The sequence below is a fragment of the Balaenoptera ricei genome, chromosome 7 (genome assembly GCF_028023285.1).
Source record: "Balaenoptera ricei isolate mBalRic1 chromosome 7, mBalRic1.hap2, whole genome shotgun sequence".
Classification (NCBI taxonomy): Eukaryota; Metazoa; Chordata; class Mammalia; order Artiodactyla; family Balaenopteridae; genus Balaenoptera; species Balaenoptera ricei.
In genome coordinates this window covers 14,892,371-14,913,917 of record NC_082645.1, presented here as the reverse complement: position 1 = coordinate 14,913,917, position 21,547 = coordinate 14,892,371, and the positions used below count along the sequence as shown (strand labels likewise).

The following is a 21,547-nucleotide window of genomic DNA, read 5'->3' as shown; positions in this document are numbered from 1 at the left end:
AATAGGGCCAAGGGACACACAGAATTCAAACTCCATCCCCGCCCTCCCCAGCCTGAAGTTCCGCCCCCAGCCCTCAGCTTGTTCCTGGGACCAACAGGGCCAAGATCTTCTGCAAGCGGCAGTGGCCCTTTGAGGGGCTGGCCTTGCTGAGTTGCCAGCTTCTTCGAGGCCCCTCGCTTTGCACTCTCCCCAGGTCGAACAGGCCAATCCCGTCCCATCTCCAGGCCTTGCACGGGCTGCTCACTGTCTGGAATTCCCTCCTCTCGGAACCCCCACCCCCTGCTGCCTTTCCACTCCTCATCACCTCCTCCAGGAAACCTCCCCGCCCCCCACCCCCGCTTCCTGTGGTGGCAGCAGGTGCACAGAGTGGGGTGTTTGTCCAGCCTCCCCGAGGGCAGGCCCTCACCCAGCAGACCGGCCAGCGCAGCTCGGGGGATGACAGTGCCTTCCTTGTCCTCTGTCTGCTGGCCCCGTTTGCAGCTCGAAGGGCGGAAGTACTGCGAACACGACTTCCAGATGCTGTTCGCTCCGTGCTGCAGGACCTGCGGTAAGGGCCGCACAGGCCTCGGCGCCGCCTGGGGGGCGGGTGGGCAGAGAGCCCTGCCTCTCAGAGCACCGGCCTCGGGCTCCCGCGGGCACCGCCCTCCCGGCTCTGGGAGGGGGCCGCGGAGGGGAAGGGCACCAGGCGAGCAGGAACCTCTCTCCTCCAGGCGAGTTCATCATCGGCCGCGTCATCAAGGCCATGAACAACAACTGGCACCCCGGGTGCTTCCGCTGCGAGCTGTGCGACGTGGAGCTGGCCGACCTGGGCTTCGTGAAGAACGCCGGCAGGTGAGGCGGGCCCCTCGTCACAGGCCCAGGCCCGGTCCAGGCGCTGCAGGCTGCGGGTGGGGCTGCCGTGTGGCCCTGTCCCCGCGAGGCAGACAGGAGAGCCCTGTCCAGAGTACGGGTGAGGACGGAGCCTGGAGAGAGGGAGGGACGGTGAGTCGGGGGCCACCCAGGCTCGGGGCTCTTCCTGGGAGCAGGCTGACAGCGTACAGGCGGCCCAAGCGGGTGCGTGGGTCATCCTCACGGATGAGGAGCTTTGAGTCAAGGTCCTGCCTGCCTGGCCACCCTCAGTGCTGACCCCAGCCGTCCACCTCCGTCCTCACGCCCCACGAGCGCTGCTGGAGGGACGGCACTCAGCTGGGGCCCAGGTTTCCTCAGCAGGCTAAGCGGTCACCTTCCACGAAGACTTGCTCTTTTCTCCTCCCCTCCTACCCACCCCGCACCCCGCACTGTCCCTGCACCCTCACGCCCACAGCCAGGACCTCCCGTCCCCCTCCCCGAGGGATGGGCACCCCTGCCGCCCGGCATCTGTGCCGCCCCACTGCCTTGTCAGAGTGGGGGCCGTGTCCCTGCACCCCAAAGCCCTGCTCACTCCACACACCCTCTCCAGCGGGGGCTCGTGGCTCTGGTCCGCTCTCTCTCCCTTTCTAACGGCTCAGGCTCGGTGGCCCCCAGGGTTCAAAGCACCCTCTGAGCCTTCTTTCCACAGCGATTCCCTGCAGCCCTCCCCAGCCCTCCAGCCGGGTCCTCCCGTCTGCTCCCCGCCGCCCAGGCTGGGCGGTTGTCCCCGCGGCCTTCGCGGCAGCTCCCGCTCCTCTCTGGGCACCCAGGCCCCCGTGTTCTGGGAGTCTCCTCCTACTTCACGGCTGCGCTGGCCCTCTCCTCTCCTGGCTCACTTTCCTCCGCCCGTCTCTCCGTGTTGGGCTCCCCTGGGGCTCTGCCCTGGGCCCAAAGTCCCGCTGCCTCACATGGTGAGTGTGTGCTGGGCGATGCAGATGTCCGCCTCCCCCCCAGACCTCTCCCCGCATACCCCACTGCCCACATGCCAGCTCCACGTGGTGTCCAGAAGGCACCCCAAGTGCCACAGAGCCCAACCAACCAAGCGACTGCGAGTTTCCCCTCTGCCGACAGCCAGGCCTCAGGGAAGAGCAGGCCGGCCTCGTTCGCAGCGCCCTAGCGGTCTGCCTCCCATGCCCTCCCCTGTCCGGGCACTTGTCACATTCTCTGGTGCCGGTCGAGCTCCCCTTCCTGACGCTGCCGTAGCGATCTCGCCCATCTGCCTGCCCCACCAGAGACACGTGTTGTCCGTCTTGGTGTCTGCAGAGCACTCGATAGCAGCCCGGGTGGTGGGTGCGGATCTGAGAGACCATCGGGGAGCAGACAGTGCAGCGGGGCGGGGGCGGTCCCCATGCTGGTCCGTGGGGTCACCTGCCGGGTGTGGGCCTGAGCCGCAGCTCATGCTGGGGCCCCTGCTCCGGTGCTCTGCTGGAAAAATCCGGAAGAGGCTGGACGTGCTCAGGAAAGTAAAGTATCGCTGTGATGCAAGGAGCGCGGGGCCCCTACGCGCACCCTCCAGCCCAGGTCGGCGCTCTGAAGCCCACGGGGCAGAACTTCAGAGTCTGCGCGGGGCAGGCCCACCGTAGGGCCCCCAGACCCACAGTCCACACTGCTGCCTTTGCCTCCGCTTTGCCGTTCTTGGGTCAGAGGGAAGAAAAGTTCTGGGGAGGGAGTTGTGTTAATCAAACAGAATAACCTTCAGTTATTAAAGTACGGTTATGTTTATGATCAGTATAATCAAGTACAAAAAAGGACCGGTGAGGGCGATCAGGCCACCCTATGAGCAAAACAGCTCAAAGCTTGGCCCGCCAGGACTGGTGGAAGCCTCTTGGGAAGGAGTGGGGCTCTGCCCGTGCTGGGTCTGGGTTAGTGGGAGCCGGGTTCACAGGCCGGGCCTTGCCCTCCCCGCCGCCCGGCGGTGACAAAGCTCAGCTCCCTGTGACCGCCCACCCATAGCGTGTGTTCCACCGGGACTCGGGAGGCACTGGGCAGCTGCCGAGAAGCCCTGGGGATTGTCGGGCACATGCAGGTCTGTGTGTGGGTGTCTGGCAGGAGGGATGGAGAGCTGACGTGCCTCACAGGCCCCGCCCGTGTTGCTGGCTGTCACCTGGTGACCACCCTGAAATGTGCCTACAGTGTTGGGTTCTAATTTATAGCTTGTGTCCCCTAGACGCAGAGTCCTTTGGCAAAGGTGCCACAAAGGGACCTCAAAGCACCTTGCACTTGAGAGAAAACCTTTAGACGCCCCCCCCCCCGCCCCCCAGCTTCCAGTGCCCCCTCTTCCGGTGGGCCGTTTGCAGCTGTCTCCCGCGTCCTCTCTGCAAAGCTTCACCGCCGCGCGTTTCTGTCTCTGTCGGGGGAAGGAGGCCGGGAACCTCGCAGGCAGGCGGCACTTGGGAAAGAAAGACGCTCATTGTGCAGGAATGTTTCTGGCCTCCTTGCCCCCGCAGCAGGGGGTGAAGCTGCTGAGTGTCTTGTAGCTGTGAGTGAGCAGGGCCAGTCTCCGCAGGGGGGTGGCCGGCTGGTCCCTTCTGTTCTCCCTGTTCAGGGATTTGCGTGGCAGAGAAGACAGAACTCAGCGCCGGGTGATGCGTTCGGGCCTCGGAGCAGGTGGCGGTGGCCCGCTGAGGCTGCAGTTTGTTTCCTCGGGGGCCGCTTGGGGCGGAGGCGGGCTCCTCCTCGGGGGTGAGTCTGAGGGGTGGCCCTTGGGGAGGAGGCGGTGGCCGCCGGCTCACAGCTCCGACCTGGCGCTCAGCGAGCTCTCGTTGGTCTTCCCGTCGGCGCTGGGGGGCGGCCCCGCGAGCCTCTTGCCGCACAGCAGGCTGCACAGGGCGTCTCGGAACTTCTCGGCCACGAAGAAGTACATGACGGGGTCGAGGGCGCCGTTGAGGCTGCTGAGGCAGGACGTGACGCGGTTGCCGAGCGCCAGCGCGCGCTGGGCGGCGCACGAGGTGCGGTGGCCGCGGTAACGCAGCACGTAGACGGAGCGGTGGACGTGGTAGGGCACGAAGCAGACGAGGAAGATGGCGAGCACCGCGGCGATCATGCGCACCGCCTTGTTCTTGAGGCGCCGCTCCACGCGCGGGCCCTGCCGCAGGCTGCGGATGATGAGCAGGTAGCAGGTGACCGTGGTGACGAACGGGAAGGTGAAGGCCACGGCCAGAGACGCAAAGGCGTGCTGGGAGGCCTTCTCCCGGTACAGCTGCAGGCAGACCACCGTGCGGTTGGTCCGCACCGTCTGTGGGCTCACCAGCAGCGGGGCCATGGCCACGGCCACCATCACCCAGAGGAAGGCGCAGGCCAGGTGGGCGTGGAGGGGCCTGCGGAGCTTGAGGGACTTGACGGGGTGCACGATGGCCAGGAAGCGGTCCGCGCTGATGCAGGTGAGAAAGTAGATGCTGGCGTACATGTTGAGGTAGAAGAGGAAGCCGGTGAGCCGGCACGGGATCTCCCCAAACGGCCAGTGGCTCCCCGAGAAGTGGTAGACGAGGCGGGTGGGCAGGACCAGCACGCAGGACAGGTCAGCCACGGCCAGGTGCATCAGGAACACGTTGGCAGGGGTGCCGGACTTGTGGTCCCGGACGAAGAGCCACAGGGCCAGGGAGTTGCCAACAAAAGCCAGGATGAAATCCAGGAGGTAGAAGGAGGCAAAGAGGACGTTCTCCAGGGGCGTCTCTTGGCCACAGTGCTCCGGGGGGGCCAGGGAGGAGTTGGCCATCAGGCCTGGGGAAGCCACCTCGAGGCCATCCATGCTTTGGCTGGAGGTCGAGCCCGGGGCTGAGCCTGGAGGGAACAAGCAGACAGGCCCCGGAGAGCCTGCGACCGGCGGGCTGTCACCCTCTGCAGACGTGAGCCCTCGGAAGCCTGCGGTACCTGCCGACCCCGACCCTGTTCCATGCTCGGCATTGCCTCGGGGGCCACTGAGGACACCTCCTGGGTCCAGCTGGGGGTGGGCAGGCGTCACAGGCTCTCTGCACTCCAGCAGGAAGCAAAACCAAAAGCAGGGACTGGGTGCTAACCTGCGGCTGGGGCTGGCTCCCCACTCTGCAGCCACGTCCCTACAGGGCGTGCGAGGGCCCTGGCTGGACCCTGGTGACCCGGAAGGCCCCCTCTCAGGCCTGGGGGCTGGAGTCAGCACCACAGGGAGAGCATGGCGACCCGTCTGTCTGAGGCTCTGGGGGGGGTGCGAGGGCGGAGGGAGGAGCCCCACGTTTTCTGTCCCTTTCCCCCGTGTGCTGTCTGAGGGGCGGGGTGCATGGGGCCCCTGAGCCCCACTTCTCATGGGTGGGTGGCCGGGTCACCTGTTCCTGAGGGCCCGGTGTGTGGAGCTCGGCCAGCTCCTCTTCAGCCTCGGGAGAACCCTGCGTACCCCTCCCTGACCCGCCTGCCCACCGGGCTCCCCAGTTCTCCCGGCGCCCGGCACCCGCCACAGGAGGGCCTGGCTGGGAATGCAGTGTCAGAGTGTCAGGGGGGCAGAGGCCTGCTCTGTCTGCTGGCACATCCGGGCCTGGATCCCAAGGTCTCTTGAACTTTCTGGACTTAGCCCACCAGCCCCACGTTAGGCATCTTAATGAGTGGAGACCTGTGTTTCAGAAAGCCCTTGGGCCCCAGGCCTGCAGCGGGTATTTTACCACCCAGGGTAGTTTAACTACCAGGAGGCGGATTCTTTCCCAGGAGAGGAAGAGCCATTTTTCCCAGAGGTAGAGAGACCTGCCAGGGTTTTCTGGCCAAGATCTGCAGCCCCAGAGAGGCCCGGGGCCCAGGGAGGCGGCCTGTCTCTGCCTGGCCTCGCCCGCCTGGTGTACCTACACCTGAGAGGCCGCGCAGCTCGGAGCCCTGCTGGCCTTGGTAACAAGCCATTTCTGTCTGCCGACCCCAGGTCTGAGTGGGTCACCCTTGCTGCCGCCCCAGCAGACAGAGTAACAGATTCCTATTCTGATTTTGTTCAGCTCGGGAGATCCAGAAAGGAGAGGGAAGGTCCCTAACACCCCGCCTCCCTCGCCAGGCCTGGGACCCGGGGGTGTGGGCAGGAGAAGGCAGGACAGCCGGGCCAGAGCGCCCTCTGTCCACACCCCACACAGGCCACAGCCCCGAGCGCGGGTCGGGGAGGTGGCTGCCGGGGCCTTCTCACGCCCTGGGGTTTCCGCCTAGCGCACCCCTGCCTGCAGCGCAGCTTCTGGGGCTCCCCTGAAGCCCCGCCTCCCGACACCTCCACTCCCTGCCTGTGCGGTTGGGCTGCAGGGGGGCGGCAGGAAGCGGGGAGGAGCAGCTCGCGCAGCGGCGTGTCCCGCCGAGCAGCAGGACGTGGGGCAACTTGTCTGCAAGCTTCCCCTGGCTCTTAGGCCTCCGCTTTCATGCCCATGATAATAGCCCTGGCAGGGGCTGACAGGTGCCCCGACGGCGTGGGGACGTCAGCCCTGAGGAGGAGGCTGGGTGCCGTCCCCAGCCGTGGGTTCCCATAGTAGAGGGAGGGAGGGTGGTCCAGACTGCGGGGACGAGGGGCTGTCGGGCCGGGCAGCAGCTTCATGCCTCATTCACCACCACCGGGGGCCCTGGGCTCCTCCCTCCCCACAGATGGCTGTGGCTGAGTGGCAGAGAGCATCTGGCCAGTCGTCCTCAAGCAGAGGGCGGGCGCTTGCCCGATCATATCGCATTTTAATTATTGAAGGGGTCCAGGGCAGTTCCCCTGGCCAGATGATGTCTCCTGGCTCCAGAGTGGTTCAGGCTGCCTGAAATTCTGATACAGGGATTATTGCCTGTTGGTCCAGGTGTGTGTGACTTGACGGGGGGGGGGGGGGGGGGGGGCGGTTGGTCTGGAGGCCAAGTGAGGGAGGGGTCCTGTTGGAAACCTGGGGATGGGGAGGGGCTGAGCTGGGTGCCCTCCGCTCTGGGCTGACCTCGGGCCCGGGCTGTGCCCCGCGGCGGTGCAGTCGTGCCCCTCCGTGAGGGCCACTCACAGGTACTGACCACCTCCTCTGGCCGGCATGAGGCGGCGGGCCTGCCTGGACACCGCACCCCAGTCCTGAGGGGCAGGCGTCTGTTGCCTCATTTCACAGATGAGGAAACGGAGGCTCAGCATCCGCCAACTTGCCCAGGGTCACTTGGCCGGGTGACGGCCTTGGAGTAGGAAGTCAGGTCAGGAAGACCCGGCGGGGACAGCCAACACCTCCACCTGCCTTTCTCCTGGAGGCTGGCAGCTCCCGGATGCTAGAGCTCGTGCTGGAGTTTCCTCCCCGGCTCAGCGGCGCCCCCGGGGGCCTGGCCCCAGGACCAGCGACACAGTTTGCACCACCCGTGTTCAAAAAGCAGCACAGTGGTGACGGCAGAGCAGCGAACCGAGCGTGGGCCCCGCGTGCCTGCCCAGGGCACCTGGTGAACGGGCCAGCGCCTGCTTTCTGCTCCCGCCCCGTGCCCTCCGCCTCCCACCCCTGAAGGCTGCGTGCACCGCGCTCTCTCTGGGGGCGCAGACTTGGTTTCAGAATGCTTTCAGGCCGTTTCTGGTTTGTCGGGGTTTCTCTCCCCCTCCGCCACGTTAGGAGTTTTGGTGCTGGTCCCGCCGCGTGGTCCTCAGTGGCGCCTGCTCCCCTCCGCGGGTCGCTAGAAGCGCCCGCACTCGCTGCCCCTCGACGTGTCGCTCTGCTCGGCCAGGGCGACTGGGGTGCGCGGAGTTTGGCCCGGGCCTGGGGGGGTTGGGGCCCCGGCCGTGGGTCAGGCGCCGGGCTTGGCCTGCGCGGAGGGGACATAGGCGGGCCTGGTGGCGGGAGGTGGCCGAGGTGGCCGTCTCCCGGCATCGGCGCCGCCAGCACCTCTCCCTCCTGACTCCTCCTCCGGCCCCTCCCGGAGCCGCCTGGCTCGAGGTGAGGCGCCCGGGGGCTGTCACTGCAGCCGTGGGACCGCAGGCCGGGCGCTCACCCTTCCTTTAAAAGCCCCGACAGTGAGACGGGAACGCTGCCTGTGCGCCGCTCTCATGCAGACCGGGCGGCCTGGATAACTAGGTCGTAGCCCGACCACAGAGAGGCTTCTGGGGGACCGGGCTGGGCTCGCGTCCCTGCCCTGCTCCGCCTCTGCCTCCGCTGGGCCTGAGCTCCCCGCCCGCCCCGCCAGGCCCTGCCCTTACCTCTCTCGGCGGGTCTGGGGCGGCAGGTGGGCTGCAGCCTGTGGGTGGGTGGTGGGCTCCGTGCAGCTGTGCTGGAGGCCGGCTGGCTATTTAAGGAGAGGAGGCGAGGCTGCAGCCCCTCGGGCCCTGAAAGGCCGCTTCATTCCTGAGGGGTCCCCTGTGTGGTGGGCCACTCCTCTGGCTGCCTCTGCTGCCGCTGGGCCGTGAATATTCCAGTGTGTCCCAGCCGTCCCCCCCCACCCCCCTGCCCCCAGCTGGGCCACCGAGCGTCACAGAGGCCGAGTGTGCGACCGTCTTCGAAGCCGCAGAGTGGGCGCCGGCCGGGTGGGAGGCCTGGCTGGGACCGACAGACACAACAGGACGTTTCAGATCAGGGTAATTTCCTGGGGGGGGTGGGGGAGGGGGCCAGGGAGGGGCTGGCCGCCATGGCAACGGGCCTGGGCGCCCAAACCCGCACTGGCCATCGGCAGAGGGGGTCTTGTGAATGGGGAGGGTGGGAGGCCGAGGAGTCTTGTTCGGTCCAATGAGAGGGGACTCTTTCAGGACGCTTGCTTAGGGTCCTTGTGTCCTGCCCCATATAATGAGGCCCCGCTTGGGTGTGCGGAATAAATCACGGCCTTTATCTCGAGCGGGGCCCAGCTGCAGGCTGCCTCATAATGGGGCGCTGTCTGTGCCTGTGGGGACCCGGAGGCCTGGCCCTCGCCTGTGTGGGCTCCTCCTCTGGACGGGAAGCCTGGGAAGAGGGTCGCTGCGGCCCGCCGCCCACCTGCCCCACAGCTCCTCCTGGGAGTCCGGGAGTCTGCGGGGCGTTTGGATGTTGACAGTGGCTGCTCCTGAGACGGCTCCAGCAGAGCTTGGTTCTCCCCGTCTTTCCCGAAATGATGCGTCCGGTGACACAGGGAACCGAATCACCATTCCTAATTTCAAAAGACATTAAAAACCTTTTTAGTTACAATGTTGAAAGATGTACACAGCCATCACTGGGAAGTACCTGCCACAAGTACTGTCTGAAATGTCTGAATTTCTTTCGCACAATCCCGTGCACTTGGGATTACTGCCCATTTTACAGACGAGGAAACTGGGGCTCAGAGAGGTGAGGTAACTGGCCAACGACAAACCAGTGGGGTGGCCGAGCCAGCATTTGGACTCAAGCGTGTGTCACTCTAAAACTCAGGCTGTACGCGTGTGTGTTTTGTTCTCTTCTTCTGTTGCAGCTCAGTGGTAAAATTCTTAGGTTCCATCTTCATTCTACCTGGGAAAAAATTCTGCAGGTTGCCCTTAGATCTGGTGCTGGGATCAGGTCTGTTGAAAAGACGTTTCCCGTCTGGGGTTCCGTCAAGAGAGCGGGACTGTGCAGTTCTGTCATGCCTGGGAGCCGGTGGGGTGTGCAGCCCCCCTCCCTGCTGTGGCCCGGGGTGGCTGTCTGGGAGAACTGGCTCATGGTGACTTGAAATGTGGGAGTCTGGCTGGCTGCTGTCGGGTGACTGATGGCAGTGGTTTTAAGGGCACTGACTGTTGCAACAGAATTTTGAGGAGTTGCGCTACTTTCTATATCTTTGAAACAAAAAGCGTTCCGTATGGGTTGCAAGTTGTCCTACTGCTGAAGACGAGTCACCAGGATTGGAGTGGGGTTGTAGGGAATAAATGCCCTGTCTGTGGCAGAGACGCAGTAGGCGGCAGGCGTGGGAGTGGCGAGGCCCCGCTGTGGCAGGAGGCCTGGGATGGGGCTGGGGCACGGGGTGTCTGGGGGAGAGTGGGGCGGGGAGAACCCACTGGGCTTCAGGGATCTGGGGACGGAAGGGAGATGGGGACTGAAGCCACGGGCCACGTCTGTGGCCCCTGGGCCGGTAGAGTGAGCCGGGGGTCCCAGGCCAGGAGGCGACCTTCCAGTCTCGGTGGCCACGTCGTCGTGGGGAGATGACGCCCGCCGTCCTTCCCTTCTTGTCTTTTACAACCATTCACCCACGTACGCATCAGAAGACCTGTCCTGAGCCGCTGCCCTGGGTGGGGCACACAGGGTCCAGAAGAGCACAGCTGGGAGCTGGTCAGCGGCTTAGCAGGCGGCTGCTGGGCACTCCCTTGGGCCCCTTGCCCTTCACCCCGGGGAGCTAGGACACACTCAGGGCAAGCACAGGGCGGTCCAGACCCAAACGCGGTAGGAGGCACTGCGGTCAAGGGCGTGGATGCTGAGTTGTCTGCCCTGGCACCTAGGATCTGCCCACCACACCCGCTTGGGGGTTCCTGAGCCTGAGAGTCCATCGCTTAAGTGGACTCCCTGACCTGCCTCTAACAGAGGCCCACACCGGTATCAGGTGGCCGGGAGGCTGGTGAGAGTGGGTTGGGGACCTGGAAAGGGAGGGAAGGAGGGCCCGGATGCTGAGAGCACTTGCAGACTGGGTGGCAGGTGGGGGATGGGAGCAGTGCACTGGGGCCTTTGTGCGTCTTCACCCGGGGAACCCTGAATCTAAATTGCTGCCGCCTTTGAGGCCCAAGGAAACAGAAACCATGTTGATTTCTCTCTCGGTGGAGACCGCAGCTGTGGCCCAATGGAGGGAGTAGCACCAGAAATTCCTCTGAGGTCTTCACAAAAAAGACTCTGTGATGACAGTTCCTGGGTCTGGGGGCCTCCATCTGACACAGCTGCGCTTGTCTTTGGAGACAGAGAGAGCCTGTAGACGTCCGGGTTCCTCTTTGTCGGGCCGACCCCTGAGGAAGCAGGCGTGCAGGCCCAACGGGCCTGGCACTCCTTGGCCCCTGGGCTGGGCACGAAAGTCACTATACGGTTACTCGTGTGTGTTAAAAGACATTTGAAAAATAAAATGAATTTTTCGGCAAATGTCCATGAAACGTCTGCTCTCGTCCACACACGATGTCCTAGGCGCAGAAAAAGCGTAAAGAAGAAAAGCACCACAGTTGCTGTACTGTCCAAACACGGCAAACACCAGCATGCTGCCGTGTTTCCTTCTGGTCTTTGTCCCGTGCAGAGGCTCCTTTTAGAGGGTGCACCCGTGGCCTTCCCGGCCGCAGGACTGGTAGCTTGCTTTTCTGGACCACCGAGCTGAGCCCCCGAGGCTTCCCGGCAGGCGTCTGTTCAAGCTGCGGGCGGGGGCTGGGGGCGTCTTCTCCAGGGAGGTGGCCCAGGCTGCCTGGGGAGGAAGAGGAGCGCCTCTGCCCCTGACCCCCAGCTCACTTCTCACAGGCACCTGTGCCGACCCTGCCACAACCGTGAGAAGGCCAAGGGCCTGGGCAAGTACATCTGTCAGCGCTGCCACCTGGTCATCGACGAGCAGCCCCTCATGTTCAGGAATGATGCCCACCACCCGGACCACTTCAGCTGCACCCACTGCGGGTAGGGGCACAGCCGGGGCCCGGCGGACCGGGAAGGTGGAGAGCCGGGTGGAGGGGGGCCGGCCGCCCGGGGCAGTGACGGGGCGGGAGGGGAGCACCAGGGGGGCAGAGAGGGGCGTCCGGAGAGTGGGGTGCAGGGGCAGGTAGAATGGGTCCGGGAGGGCACTGCTGCAGGAAACACGTCTCTCAGGGGAGGCTGATGGGAGGACTCACAGGTGAGGGTGGGTGAAGGAGGGCTGGGCCCCCCCGGTGAAGCCGAGAGGAGGGAATCACAGGTGCGGAGGGTGAGCGTGAGGTGGGGCGGATGAGGGAGGAAGGAGAGGCCACGGAGCCATCCCCTCGTGCCGGTCCCAGACGCCCAGTCTGGTCTGGAGGGCGGGGGCCCGGGGAACAGATCTGTGCCGGACACAGGCCGCCTTCTGCAAGGGCCGGGCGGGAATCCTGTGCCCCGGGGCCCGTCTGGGGCACAGGAAGTCTCCAGAGAGAGCAGAGATGAAAGCGGCGCCTGTCCCGGGCGCTCTGCTGGGACCGAGCTGGTGGGGGGTGGAGGTGGCGGGCGTGTCTCAGGAAGCTGCTTCCCTGGCGCTGAGGGGCTGGGGTGACCCTCCCAGCACGACAGGCCACGGAAGGGCAGGGTGGTCACCCGGGGGCTTCACGCTGTCTTCCAGGAAGGAGCTGACTGCAGAGGCCCGCGAGCTGAAGGGCGAGCTCTACTGCCTGCCCTGCCATGACAAGATGGGTGTCCCCATCTGTGGGGCCTGCCGCCGGCCCATCGAGGGCCGTGTGGTCAACGCGCTGGGCAAGCAGTGGCACGTGGAGGTGAGCGAGGCCAGCCCGGACAGCAGGTGGGCGCCCCGGCTCCCGTCCCCAGCCAGCCTGGCCCCGAAGCCCCTCCACATGCCCTCCAGCCCCCAGGCCACGTGGCCGGCTCCCAGCGGGCACCTTCCTCGTGGGTGCTACCCCTCCTCACCCCTGGTCTGGGACAGGTCTGTCCACGGGACCCAGGAGACTTGAGCCCACAGGCCATGGCCGCGCAGGCACACCCCCTCCCTCCCTCCCCATCCTGGCCTTCTAGAGGATTCCAAAGTCATGGGAACACCTTGGGGACACTGGCCCGGGGTGCCCTGTGGGATTGCGGTTGACGGAAGTGGCTGCGTGTCTGGCCCACCTGCAGGCGAGGTGCTCAGGTGTGTCCGGCCGGCTGTCCGGGAACACTCACCCCTGCGCCGGGGGCTCTGATGGCCTTAGGGACACCACCTGGCAGGGAGGCGTGCAAGCCCGTGACCGGGCCAGCTCTGTGTCCCGCAGTCTCTGCCCTGGGCGGCCTGTTTGCGAGGGTCCTGGCGCGGCCCCCGGCCCCCCGGGGGAGGGTGAATCCTCACACGCCGCAGCCTCCACGGGCAGAAGGCGTGTCCGGTGACTCTGGGCCTGTAGAGGTGGGCGCCAGAGGCAGACGGTGCAGCCCGCCACGGCCCGGGCTCCTCGCCAGCGCCGACACGGGGGCCGAGGGCGCCCCGTGGGCCCGGGGCGGGTGCAGCGCCGCCGGGCATCAGGGAAGGGGTGGGGTCTGCTGACCAGGAGCAGTCCGTGGAGGTGTCAGCCCAGCGAGGCCCCCCGCCCACCAGCCTCCGCTTCCTGGCTGTGCGCTGGGAGGTCGCTCCAGGCCTGACGCTGCCCTCCCTGCCCACACCCCCCCCAGCACTTTGTCTGCGCCAAGTGTGAGAAGCCGTTCCTGGGCCACCGGCACTATGAGAAGAAGGGCCTGGCCTACTGTGAGACCCACTACAACCAGGTAGGGCCCGGGGCAGGGGAGGCGGGGGCTGCGGGGAGCCGGCAGGGCGCGGGCTGTGTGAGTGGCAGGAGAGGACGTGGGGCAGCCCCCGGGGCCCCGCCGTGGGTGCTGAGGCCAGGCCGGTGAGCTCAGGGTCTCGGGACCGGGGCAGCCCTCTGGGCCTCCGTGTCCCCATTTGAGAAACGTGCCTTGTGGCCCAGGCCTGCCCCGGGCACTGAATGAGATGGCAGTGTGAAGTCCTGGACTCTCGGGGTGACGTGTACCACCATCTCCTCCCCCCTGCCAGGCCTGGCAAAGCTGCCCAGCTGTTCTGGCACAGAGGACAGGGTTACTGCCTTGCCCACACTTCTCAGGACACGGGCGGGAGCAAAGGGGCCTTAGGGGGAGCAATGCCTCCACCTGCTGTCTTTCCCAGGGGGTAGTTCTGATGGGCCCTCAGGCCTGAGGCTGTGCCCTGGCAAGAGGCCCAGGTGGCTGATGAGAGCTGCCCCTTGGGGGGGGGGCGGGGGGCGGGTGGGGGCCACACCCCTGGCCCCGGGCTGGGGGCACGAATGCCTGCAGCGTGTTTAACACCCGCTCTGTCCACAGCTCTTCGGGGACGTCTGCTACACCTGCAGCCACGTGATCGAGGGCGATGGTAAGGCCCCTCTGTCCCCGTGCCCCCTTCCCGCCCCAGGCCCCGTTCCCCCGCGCTCTCTGGGCTGTGGGTCCTGCAGCTGTGCGCCCAGCTGGCCCTCCCTGGGCACAGCTGGGCCTGTGGCTGGCCTGGGGGGGCCGCTAAGCCCCCATCTGCCCCGCACAGTGGTGTCGGCCCTCAACAAGGCCTGGTGTGTGCACTGCTTCTCCTGTTCCACCTGCAACAGCCGGCTCACCCTGAAGTAAGTCGTGCTGGCTCCCGGGGGTCGGGGACCAAGGGGGGCGGAGACCTGCAGGGCGTCCCCCTCCCTCCTCCTGGGGCCTGTTGGGGGCTCGGGTTGGAGTCGGCTTGCCATGGGCTCTTCTCTTCATTGGACCTTCCCTGGGGATGCAGTGGGAGCAGGGGCAGCCCCAGCCCCGAGAAGGCAGGTCCAGGGACCGCCCCCCCCAGGGCACAGAGGGAGGAAGAGTCACACGGCCCTCCAGCACTCGGAAGGGCGCTGGCCTCTGGGAGGGAAGGACGCTCCTGCTCAGGGAGCAGCGCGCTCAGAGCCAGAGGAGCCAGACCTCACCTAGGAGGCCGAGGGGGGAAGGCCAGCTGGAGCGGTGAGGGGAGGGGAGGTGCGGCCCGGCTTCTGAGGACAAGAGGGAAGGTTCTGGAGTTGCCGCATTCAAGAGAAGTCTCTAGGCAGAAAGGGAGGCCTGGAGGCCCATCTCCTCGTCTCCCATGGCGTCCGGCCAGAAGGTGCCCCCCGGACCTGGCCGGCTGGCGGGGGACACAGGCTGCGGCAGGGGGAGGTGGTGGGCTCTGGGCCGGGGGTCCGAGGAGACCCCGGCTCTCCTGGCCGCTGCCCCTCCTCCCCAGGAACAAGTTCGTGGAGTTCGACATGAAGCCCGTGTGTAAGAGGTGCTACGAGAAGTTCCCGCTGGAGCTGAAGAAGCGGCTGAAGAAGCTGTCGGAGCTGGCAGCCCGCAGGGCGCAGCCCAAGTCCGCGGGCCTCCAGCCCGCCTGAGAGGCCCGCCCGCCGCCCGCTCCCGGCCCGTCGTCCTCCTGCCCCCCGCGGCTTCGCTGCCCGCCCCCGCTGCCCGAACCTGTGGCCTCCCCCTGCCCGTCTCTCTGCTCAGCATCTTCTTCCTCCCCGCCACAAGGCGTCCCGTCCCTCCCCGCCCTCCTTCCACGAGGCCAGAGGCCACGGGGCAGGGGCCTGGGCGTGGCAAGCCTGTGACAGGTCCTCGTCCACAGCCTCAGCCCGAGGTCTTCCAGGGACAGAAGTAGGGCCAGGGTCACCTGGGCCGGCCTGTCCTGACCTGTTCCATCCCCGCAGGAGGCCTCGTGGCTCACATGCTGTGGCAGCTTGGCCAGCCTCCGCCCCCCGTGGCACGGGTGTAGCCCACGGCCAGGCGGCCGCCCGGACCCCAGGGCCACGTGGGTGGGCGCCCCCGGGGAACCACCCTGCGGTCCCCCAACCACGCACGCGCTCAGCCAAGCAGGAGCCTCGTGCCCAGACCGGGCCGGCAAGTCCTGTTCCTTCAGCCCATGCAGCAGCAGGAGGGCCCCGCTCACCCGCCGCCAGGGCACGCGCTGACTCCCTGGGTACGACCTGGGGCCATGAGGTGGTGGGCTCTGGTGGGCGGCTCGTTCCTGCCCTCCGGGGAGGACAGCGTGGGACCCTGGTGTTGGGACTTGCACTTGCACAACGAATGAAGGCTTCTCTACACGACCCCAGGGCTTGTGTGGTTTGTGACATTGCGGTGGACACGCTGCCGCGGGGTTAGGGAGACAGACGCCAGACCGGACAGGGGTCCCAGGGCCAGGCTGCCAACAGAGACCCTCAGTCCCTGAAGGCTGGCCCGGTGGGTGGAGTCGGGGGACAGGCTCCGACAGGGCGGGCCGGGGCCGTGGGCGCCCAGCCCAGGCTCCGAGGCCCTGCATCCAGCTCCGCTCTCGGGGCAGCGAAGCCAGCGGCCACCTCCACCAGACCCTCCTGGCGGCAGCCCATGTCCAGTGCCGGGCGGGGGAAGGAGGAAAGGTGTGCAGAGGGGCCTGTAGAAAGCATCTCCGCAGTCCGAGAAGCAGGAAGGGAAGGGGAGGGGGGGGTGGAAGGAAAGGGAGGAGGGAGACACAAAGGAAGTCACTCCCTGAGAATGGAGCTGTCCTCTGCTGGGCCTGGACGGGCCGCAGTGCTGTTTGCTTTCCCTGGAAGGATCCCTTTGCTGGACCTCCTGCCCAGCCGAGCCCCAGCCCAACCCTCGTCTCTCGCTGACACTCTCCCCACTGCTCCGCGGAACTTTTATTGAACATTCCTGGGGGGACGGGTCCTCCCTGTCATCCATCCGTCGGCCTGGAGGCTCGCCTGTCCCGGCCCTGCCCTTCGGCCCTCAGAGTCAGCACCTGGGGGAGGGGCCCTGGGGTGCCACAGGGTGGTGGTGCTGGGGCTTCTGGGGACAGGGTGACTTGAAAGCCCGCCGCCAGAGGGCAGGCCTTGGGCCCAGAGAAGGGCGCTCGGGAAGTGCCACCAGGACCCCCCGATTGCGGAGGGTGGCTGAATGGGCAAGAGGGCCCCGCTGCTAGGGATTGGCCGGGACTGAGGTCCGGGGGCCCCGCTGCTTGTTCACGGTGCTCAGCAGCTGCTGCACGTACGAGGTCAGCAGGTCGTCCATCTTGTAGCCCTGGACGGGGGGGAAGGGTGGGGTGGGAGTCTGAGGGGTACAGCTAAGCGGGGCTTGGGCCAGCGCTTGCGGGGCCCAACCTCTGCCTCAGTGACACACCGGGCAGGGCGTGAGGAGAGAAACAGGGCTCCTGCGCCCGGGCCCCAAGTCCCCTTTCCTCCCTGAGACCACAGGCCCCCCTGCCAGGCCTTGTTGCCCCCCTGGGTGACACGCCCAACCCTTCCTGAGCTGCACCTCCTTCCTCTGCCGGCCCAGCCTGGCCTGCCCACCCCAGGCATGGGGGCCACGTCCTCCCAGGGAGCAACTCGCCCGGTGGCCAGGGGCGTTGGGTCAGGGTCAGGGAAACCCAGTGTCCGGAGCCTCTGGGTCCTTTGTGTGTGGGCTGGGAGAAGCCCCCCGGGCCTCGGGCTCACCAGAGAGGTCTCACACAGCAGGCGGCTGCCCCGGCCCAGGCTCCCCAGCACCATGTGGAAGTAGGTGCTGCCGCTGCTCCAGTTGGCAATCTTGGTGAAGGGGTAGGTGGTGAGCAGGTCCTGGGGGCACAGCGGGCGGGGGGTAGGAGCCAACCAAAGCCCAGACGGCCCAGGGGCCCTGAGTCTGAGCTGCTGCTCGGGGTCCTCCAGAGCCCACGGGGCCATGTGGGGGAGGCCAGGAGGGCCGCCCCACCTGCGCAGGGGCCCCGGGACCCTGGCGCAGCCCCCGGGCTCCCGCCACTACCTTGGTCTTGGGGTGGATGAGCAGAACCCCGTGCCGGCTGATGGCGATGACGACGGTGCCCGGGTAGGAGGGCGCCGAGGTTTGCTGGGGAGGGAGGGGTCACAGCGCTCACAGCGCAGCCTGGGAGGCCAGGCGGCCCCTCCCCGAGACGCGCGCACGCACGCACGCACGTGCACACCTGCTCCCCCAGACCTGGCCGCTGGCCCTGCCCGTGGCGTGTTTGGGGGAGAAGCTCAGGCTGCTGGGGCCAGAGCCGGGCGGGGCCTGCGTGGCCAGGATGGCCGGGCTTGGGGCGGCGCACCCTACCTTCACCTCGAAGAAGGCGGACCCGAAGGTGGGCCACCGGCAGATCCACTTCAGGAAGGCCACCTTGGCCTCCTCCACTGTCATGTCCCTGTGCTTGTCACAGGCCAGGAGGATGCGCTGGGGGAAGCAAGGGCCAGTGAGGGCCTGAGTGGAGGCCACTGCCCGACGGGGCTGTCACACAAGGCCCCGAGGTCCTGGCCCAGAGCGGCAGCTGCTGCCTGAGGCCGTGGACAGCGCGGGGACGGTGCCACAGCGGACCCAGGCCACCCCCCACAGTGGCACCTGGGCGGGGTCCCTGTAGGGGCAGCAGCCGAGGGGCCCCTCCCCAGCCCCTGCCACAGACCTTCTTCCATTCCTCTGAGGACATCAGACGTGTGAGGTTCTCAGGCACGAGTTCCCTCAGGACCTTGGGCATGCTAGCTAGCTGGGACCGGTCATTGCCAAACTGGGCCTTGTAGATGAGGCCTGCCAGGTGGACGGCATCCTCCTGCGAACACTTGTGGAACCCACGCAGGTACTTGGGCAGCTCCTGGGTGAAGGACAGCTGGACTTTAGGCTGCAGCCGCCCCCTGCTTCACACTCATGTGATAGCCCGCCCTCATCCAGGAGACCGAGCCCGCAAAAAGCTAAGGTCTTCAGGGTAAGGTGTCCCGCAGAGGGAAGGCCGCTGAGTGGAGGCAGGGCTCCCTGCCGTCTTGCCGTGGAGGCCGAGGCCTGCTCTACCCCTTCAGGGCAAGGGCCAGTGCTCCTCGGGCTGCAGGACCCCCTGCGCCTCCCCGCCCCGGCAGGCATGCTGCAGGTGCTGGTACGGCCGCTGTCTCCAGACGCCGCTGTCCCTCTGCTCCTGGCTCCAGAGCCCTCAGGGGCGCGGCTGGCCCTCTGTGAGGCCCTGGCCGGGAGCTGGGTGCCCAGGGGCAAGGCGGCCGTGCTCCACTCTCAGGGCAGGTGTGGGCTGGAGCGAGCGTGGCCCCAACGCCCACCAGGAGGGGCGGCCCGGGTACCTGATGGTAATGGAGTATGGTGTCTGCCTTCACATCTCTCCCTGGGGCCACGCTGAGCCACAGTTTCCGCATGAAGTACACCTGGTAGGGGAGCGTCACAGCGGCCCCTGGACAGGGGCGGCAGTGAGCACCAAGCCTGTCCCTGGCCCAGCAGGCCCGGGGCGCTGCCCGCCCACCCCCGCACCCTGCCCCTTGGCCCCTCGCATCGCCGCTGTGTTTGCTACCGCGGCCTCCCCAGCTGGAAAGCCTCCACACCTCTTCCTCCCTGGCCCCCAGCTCTTCCTCACCCCTCGGGATGAGTGTAGAAGCCCCTCCCCCAGGAGCGCTCGCGGATCTCCCCGAGGGGTAAGGCCCCCGCGCACCCTCCACCACCCGCAGTCCCGCCATGTGTTGTTCTAGGCCCGCCGCATGCCCGGCCCCTGCCGGAGTTGGGAGAGCTCCAGGGGCAGGGCCTGACCGCCTGGCCCCGGGCCTGGCCTACCCATGACCCAGGGAACATGAAGGGTAATGAGATGAATGAATAAGTGAATGGGCATAGCCATGCAGGAGTGGCGCGGGGAGCCGCCTGCCCCTGGCCCAGGAGGCAGACAAACCCTGCCCCGCTTCACATCCCCGCAACACCCCTCCCCCGCCCCACCTCTCCTTCCCGGCCTCCCGGCCCCTCCCCTCCTTGCCGGCCCCTCCCCTCCTTGCCGGCCCCACCCCTCCTTCCCCGCCCCTCCCTTCCTTCCCCGCCCCCCTCCTCCTTCCCGGCCCCATCCCTCCTTCCCCGCCCCTCCCTTCCTTCCCCGCCCCCCTCCTCCTTCCCGGCCCCATCCCTCCTTCCCGGCCCCTCCCCTCCTTCCCGGCCCCACCCCTCCTTCCCGGCTCCTCCCTTCCTTCCCCGCCCCATCCCTCCTTTCCCGCCCCACCTCTCCTTCCCGGCCTCCCGGCCCCTCCCCTCCCCTCCCCTCCTTCCCGGCCCCATCCCTCCTTGCCGGTCCCACCCCTCCTTGCCGGCCCCTCCCCTCCTTCCCCGCCCCTCCCCTCCCCTCCCCTCCCCTCCCCTCCTTCCCGGCCCCATCCCTCCTTGCCGGTCCCACCCCTCCCTGCCGGCCCCACCCCTCCTTCCCCGCCCCTCCCCTCCCCTCCCCTCCTTCCCGGCCCCTCGCCTCCTTTCTGGCGCCAGCCTGCCCAACAGAGCCCTCCTCTCACCTTCCCTCTGGGGCTTGTTCTTCTTCACCCAGTCGGCCACCTGCCTCAAGGAGTCAAAGAAGAAGTCTCCCTCCTTCTGGCTGATGACCTGGGGCGGGTGGAGAGGAGGGCACAGGGAGGCACGCAGGTGTGCGGTATCCAGGGACCCATCTCTAGCCTGGGAGGCTAGGTGCGGCACTGGGGCTCCGACCCCTCCCGCCTACGTCCCTTCAGCCTGTGTGCCGCGGGGGGCCCGGCCCAGCGCAGGTGGGAGACCCCCGCCCGGCCGCCCTCCCTCCCGGCCCCTGGCCTGCTGGGCCGCGCACCTTGTCCGCGATCTTGATGAAGAGGCTGCAGCCCTCCCAGGAGGCGAGCTGCAGCCGGGCGGCGATGCTGTCGCACACCTCCCGCACCCGGGTGTTGGTGCCCACCTCCAGCATCTGGGCAGAGAGGGGGCAGGGGAACGCCTCAGGACGCGGCTCGGCCCGGGGTGACCCTCAACAGCCTGCTGGCTGCGGCTGGGCTCGCGCCTGCCCTGTCCTGAGAAGGGCAAGACTCCCTCTCTGGAAACCTGGCCGGATGTGTGCGCTGTTTGGTCACAGGGCTCGCTGTCTTGGGGTCCCAAGAGTCCCAGCCTTTTGAACTTGCTCTGAGAGCCTGCCGCCAGACTGTGGGAGCTTTGTCAAGGCCACAGTCCGCTTGGGGAGGGCTGTGAGGGTCCCCTCGCTGCACTGCTGCCCCTTGGCCGAGGGTCTCCCGCCTCCCACCTGTCTCCTCCGCCGTCCCCAGAGGCCGACTGGGCTCTGTCCGCAGGCACCCCATGGCGGCCCTTGCTCACCGTGTCCCGGGGCCGGGGCCCCCAGGCCCTGGGACTCAGCCTTGTTGCCCAGCCCTGTGGCCTCTTCGCCCCTGTGCCCGGCCTGGAATGCCCCCCACACCTTTGGGACGTCCGGACCCCTGACTGCACTACCGCCGCCCCGGGGCCCATCCCTCCCCCGTGCGGCCCGGGGCACCTGAGGGCGCCCAGCACTCAGTTCACGCTCATGGGGACCGGGGTGGGGCGAAGCGGTAGTTTCGGGGGACACGGGGCAGGGCTAGGAGAGCGCTGAAGGGGAGACCATCCACTCTGTATTGGAAACAGCCGTGTCTGGCGGTGTCTCCCGGCTCTCTTCGGGTGACCCCTGTGGGGAGGGACCTTGCTCCGGCTGCGGGTCCCTGGGGGGTGCAGGGGCTCACCTCGCTCGTGTTGTTGGGCAAGCAGATCTTGTGGCACATGCGGGAGATGTTCTGCTCCACGGCCTCCACCTCCACCTGGTGCGGGGGCTGCTTCCGGGGCCCCGTCCTGGAGCAGACAGTGCACGCTGCACCTGCCAGCCGACACCCTCACCTGGGCCCAGCCCGTCACCAGCCTCTAAGCTAAGCTCTGCGCCAGGTACCAAACAAAAGCCACCCCGAGACCACCGCCGTTCCCTGGGGGCTGCCCTGCCTGCGGTGCTGGGCACGTGGCCTAGAGGAGGCAGCATCGGCCAGCCTGGCCTCCCTTCCCAGGTGCCCCGAGGTTCTGAGGACACACATGGGGAGGGGACCCGGGCTGGCCAGGGGTCCTGGGCCCGGCACCAGTAGGCAGGGTGGGTCGTGTCCTCATTCCCACACAGCTGGGCGGGGGGTTGGGGACGGGGACACCCACCTTCCCCACCGCGACCCAGGCTGCCACTCACTGTCACGTCTGCTCACCAGGTCACCCCACCCTCTCCCACAGACACAGGAGGCCAAGCCAGGGCTGGAGGGCAGGCAGAGCCGGGGAAGAACTGCAGGACGGGCTGGCAGGGATGGGTCTGAGCTCAACTCCTGTGGGCTGGGCTAGGGGGACACACAGGTGGCTGGGGACATCAAGGCCATCCT

At 67.2% G+C, this 21,547-nt stretch overlaps 3 protein-coding genes across 5 annotated transcripts in view; 1 reads left to right on the top strand and 2 right to left on the bottom strand.

The window, feature by feature from the left end:
* LIMS2 (LIM zinc finger domain containing 2) overlaps positions 1-15,499 on the top strand; it is a 41,301-nt gene extending 25,802 nt beyond the window's left edge. For all 3 annotated transcript variants that reach the window (XM_059927698.1, XM_059927701.1, XM_059927699.1), the window contains exons 3-10: positions 481-547; positions 711-831; positions 11,202-11,351; positions 12,019-12,169; positions 13,050-13,142; positions 13,731-13,779; positions 13,945-14,020; positions 14,644-15,499. In XM_059927698.1, the coding sequence (XP_059783681.1) occupies positions 481-547; positions 711-831; positions 11,202-11,351; positions 12,019-12,169; positions 13,050-13,142; positions 13,731-13,779; positions 13,945-14,020; positions 14,644-14,791 (855 nt within the window). In that variant the 3' untranslated portion in view covers positions 14,792-15,499. The remainder of the gene's footprint in view (positions 1-480; positions 548-710; positions 832-11,201; positions 11,352-12,018; positions 12,170-13,049; positions 13,143-13,730; positions 13,780-13,944; positions 14,021-14,643) is intronic.
* On the bottom strand, positions 3,617-8,917 carry GPR17 (G protein-coupled receptor 17). Its single transcript, XM_059927076.1, is given in 6 exon segments — positions 3,617-5,065; positions 5,068-5,159; positions 5,266-5,327; positions 8,003-8,088; positions 8,276-8,339; positions 8,769-8,917. Coding segments are annotated over 6 exon segments (1,902 nt in total).
* Positions 15,500-16,054: 555 nt separating the features above from the next.
* The window catches only part of MYO7B (myosin VIIB), a 105,566-nt gene continuing 100,073 nt past the window's right edge, over positions 16,055-21,547 (bottom strand). Inside the window, exons 40-48 of the mRNA XM_059927697.1 lie at positions 20,882-20,987; positions 19,972-20,085; positions 19,667-19,754; positions 18,473-18,579; positions 17,815-18,000; positions 17,472-17,588; positions 17,166-17,249; positions 16,862-16,981; positions 16,055-16,448 (exon numbers count right to left, since the gene is read on the bottom strand). Of these exons, the coding sequence (XP_059783680.1) occupies positions 16,347-16,448; positions 16,862-16,981; positions 17,166-17,249; positions 17,472-17,588; positions 17,815-18,000; positions 18,473-18,579; positions 19,667-19,754; positions 19,972-20,085; positions 20,882-20,987 (1,024 nt within the window). The 3' untranslated portion in view covers positions 16,055-16,346. The remainder of the gene's footprint in view (positions 16,449-16,861; positions 16,982-17,165; positions 17,250-17,471; positions 17,589-17,814; positions 18,001-18,472; positions 18,580-19,666; positions 19,755-19,971; positions 20,086-20,881; positions 20,988-21,547) is intronic.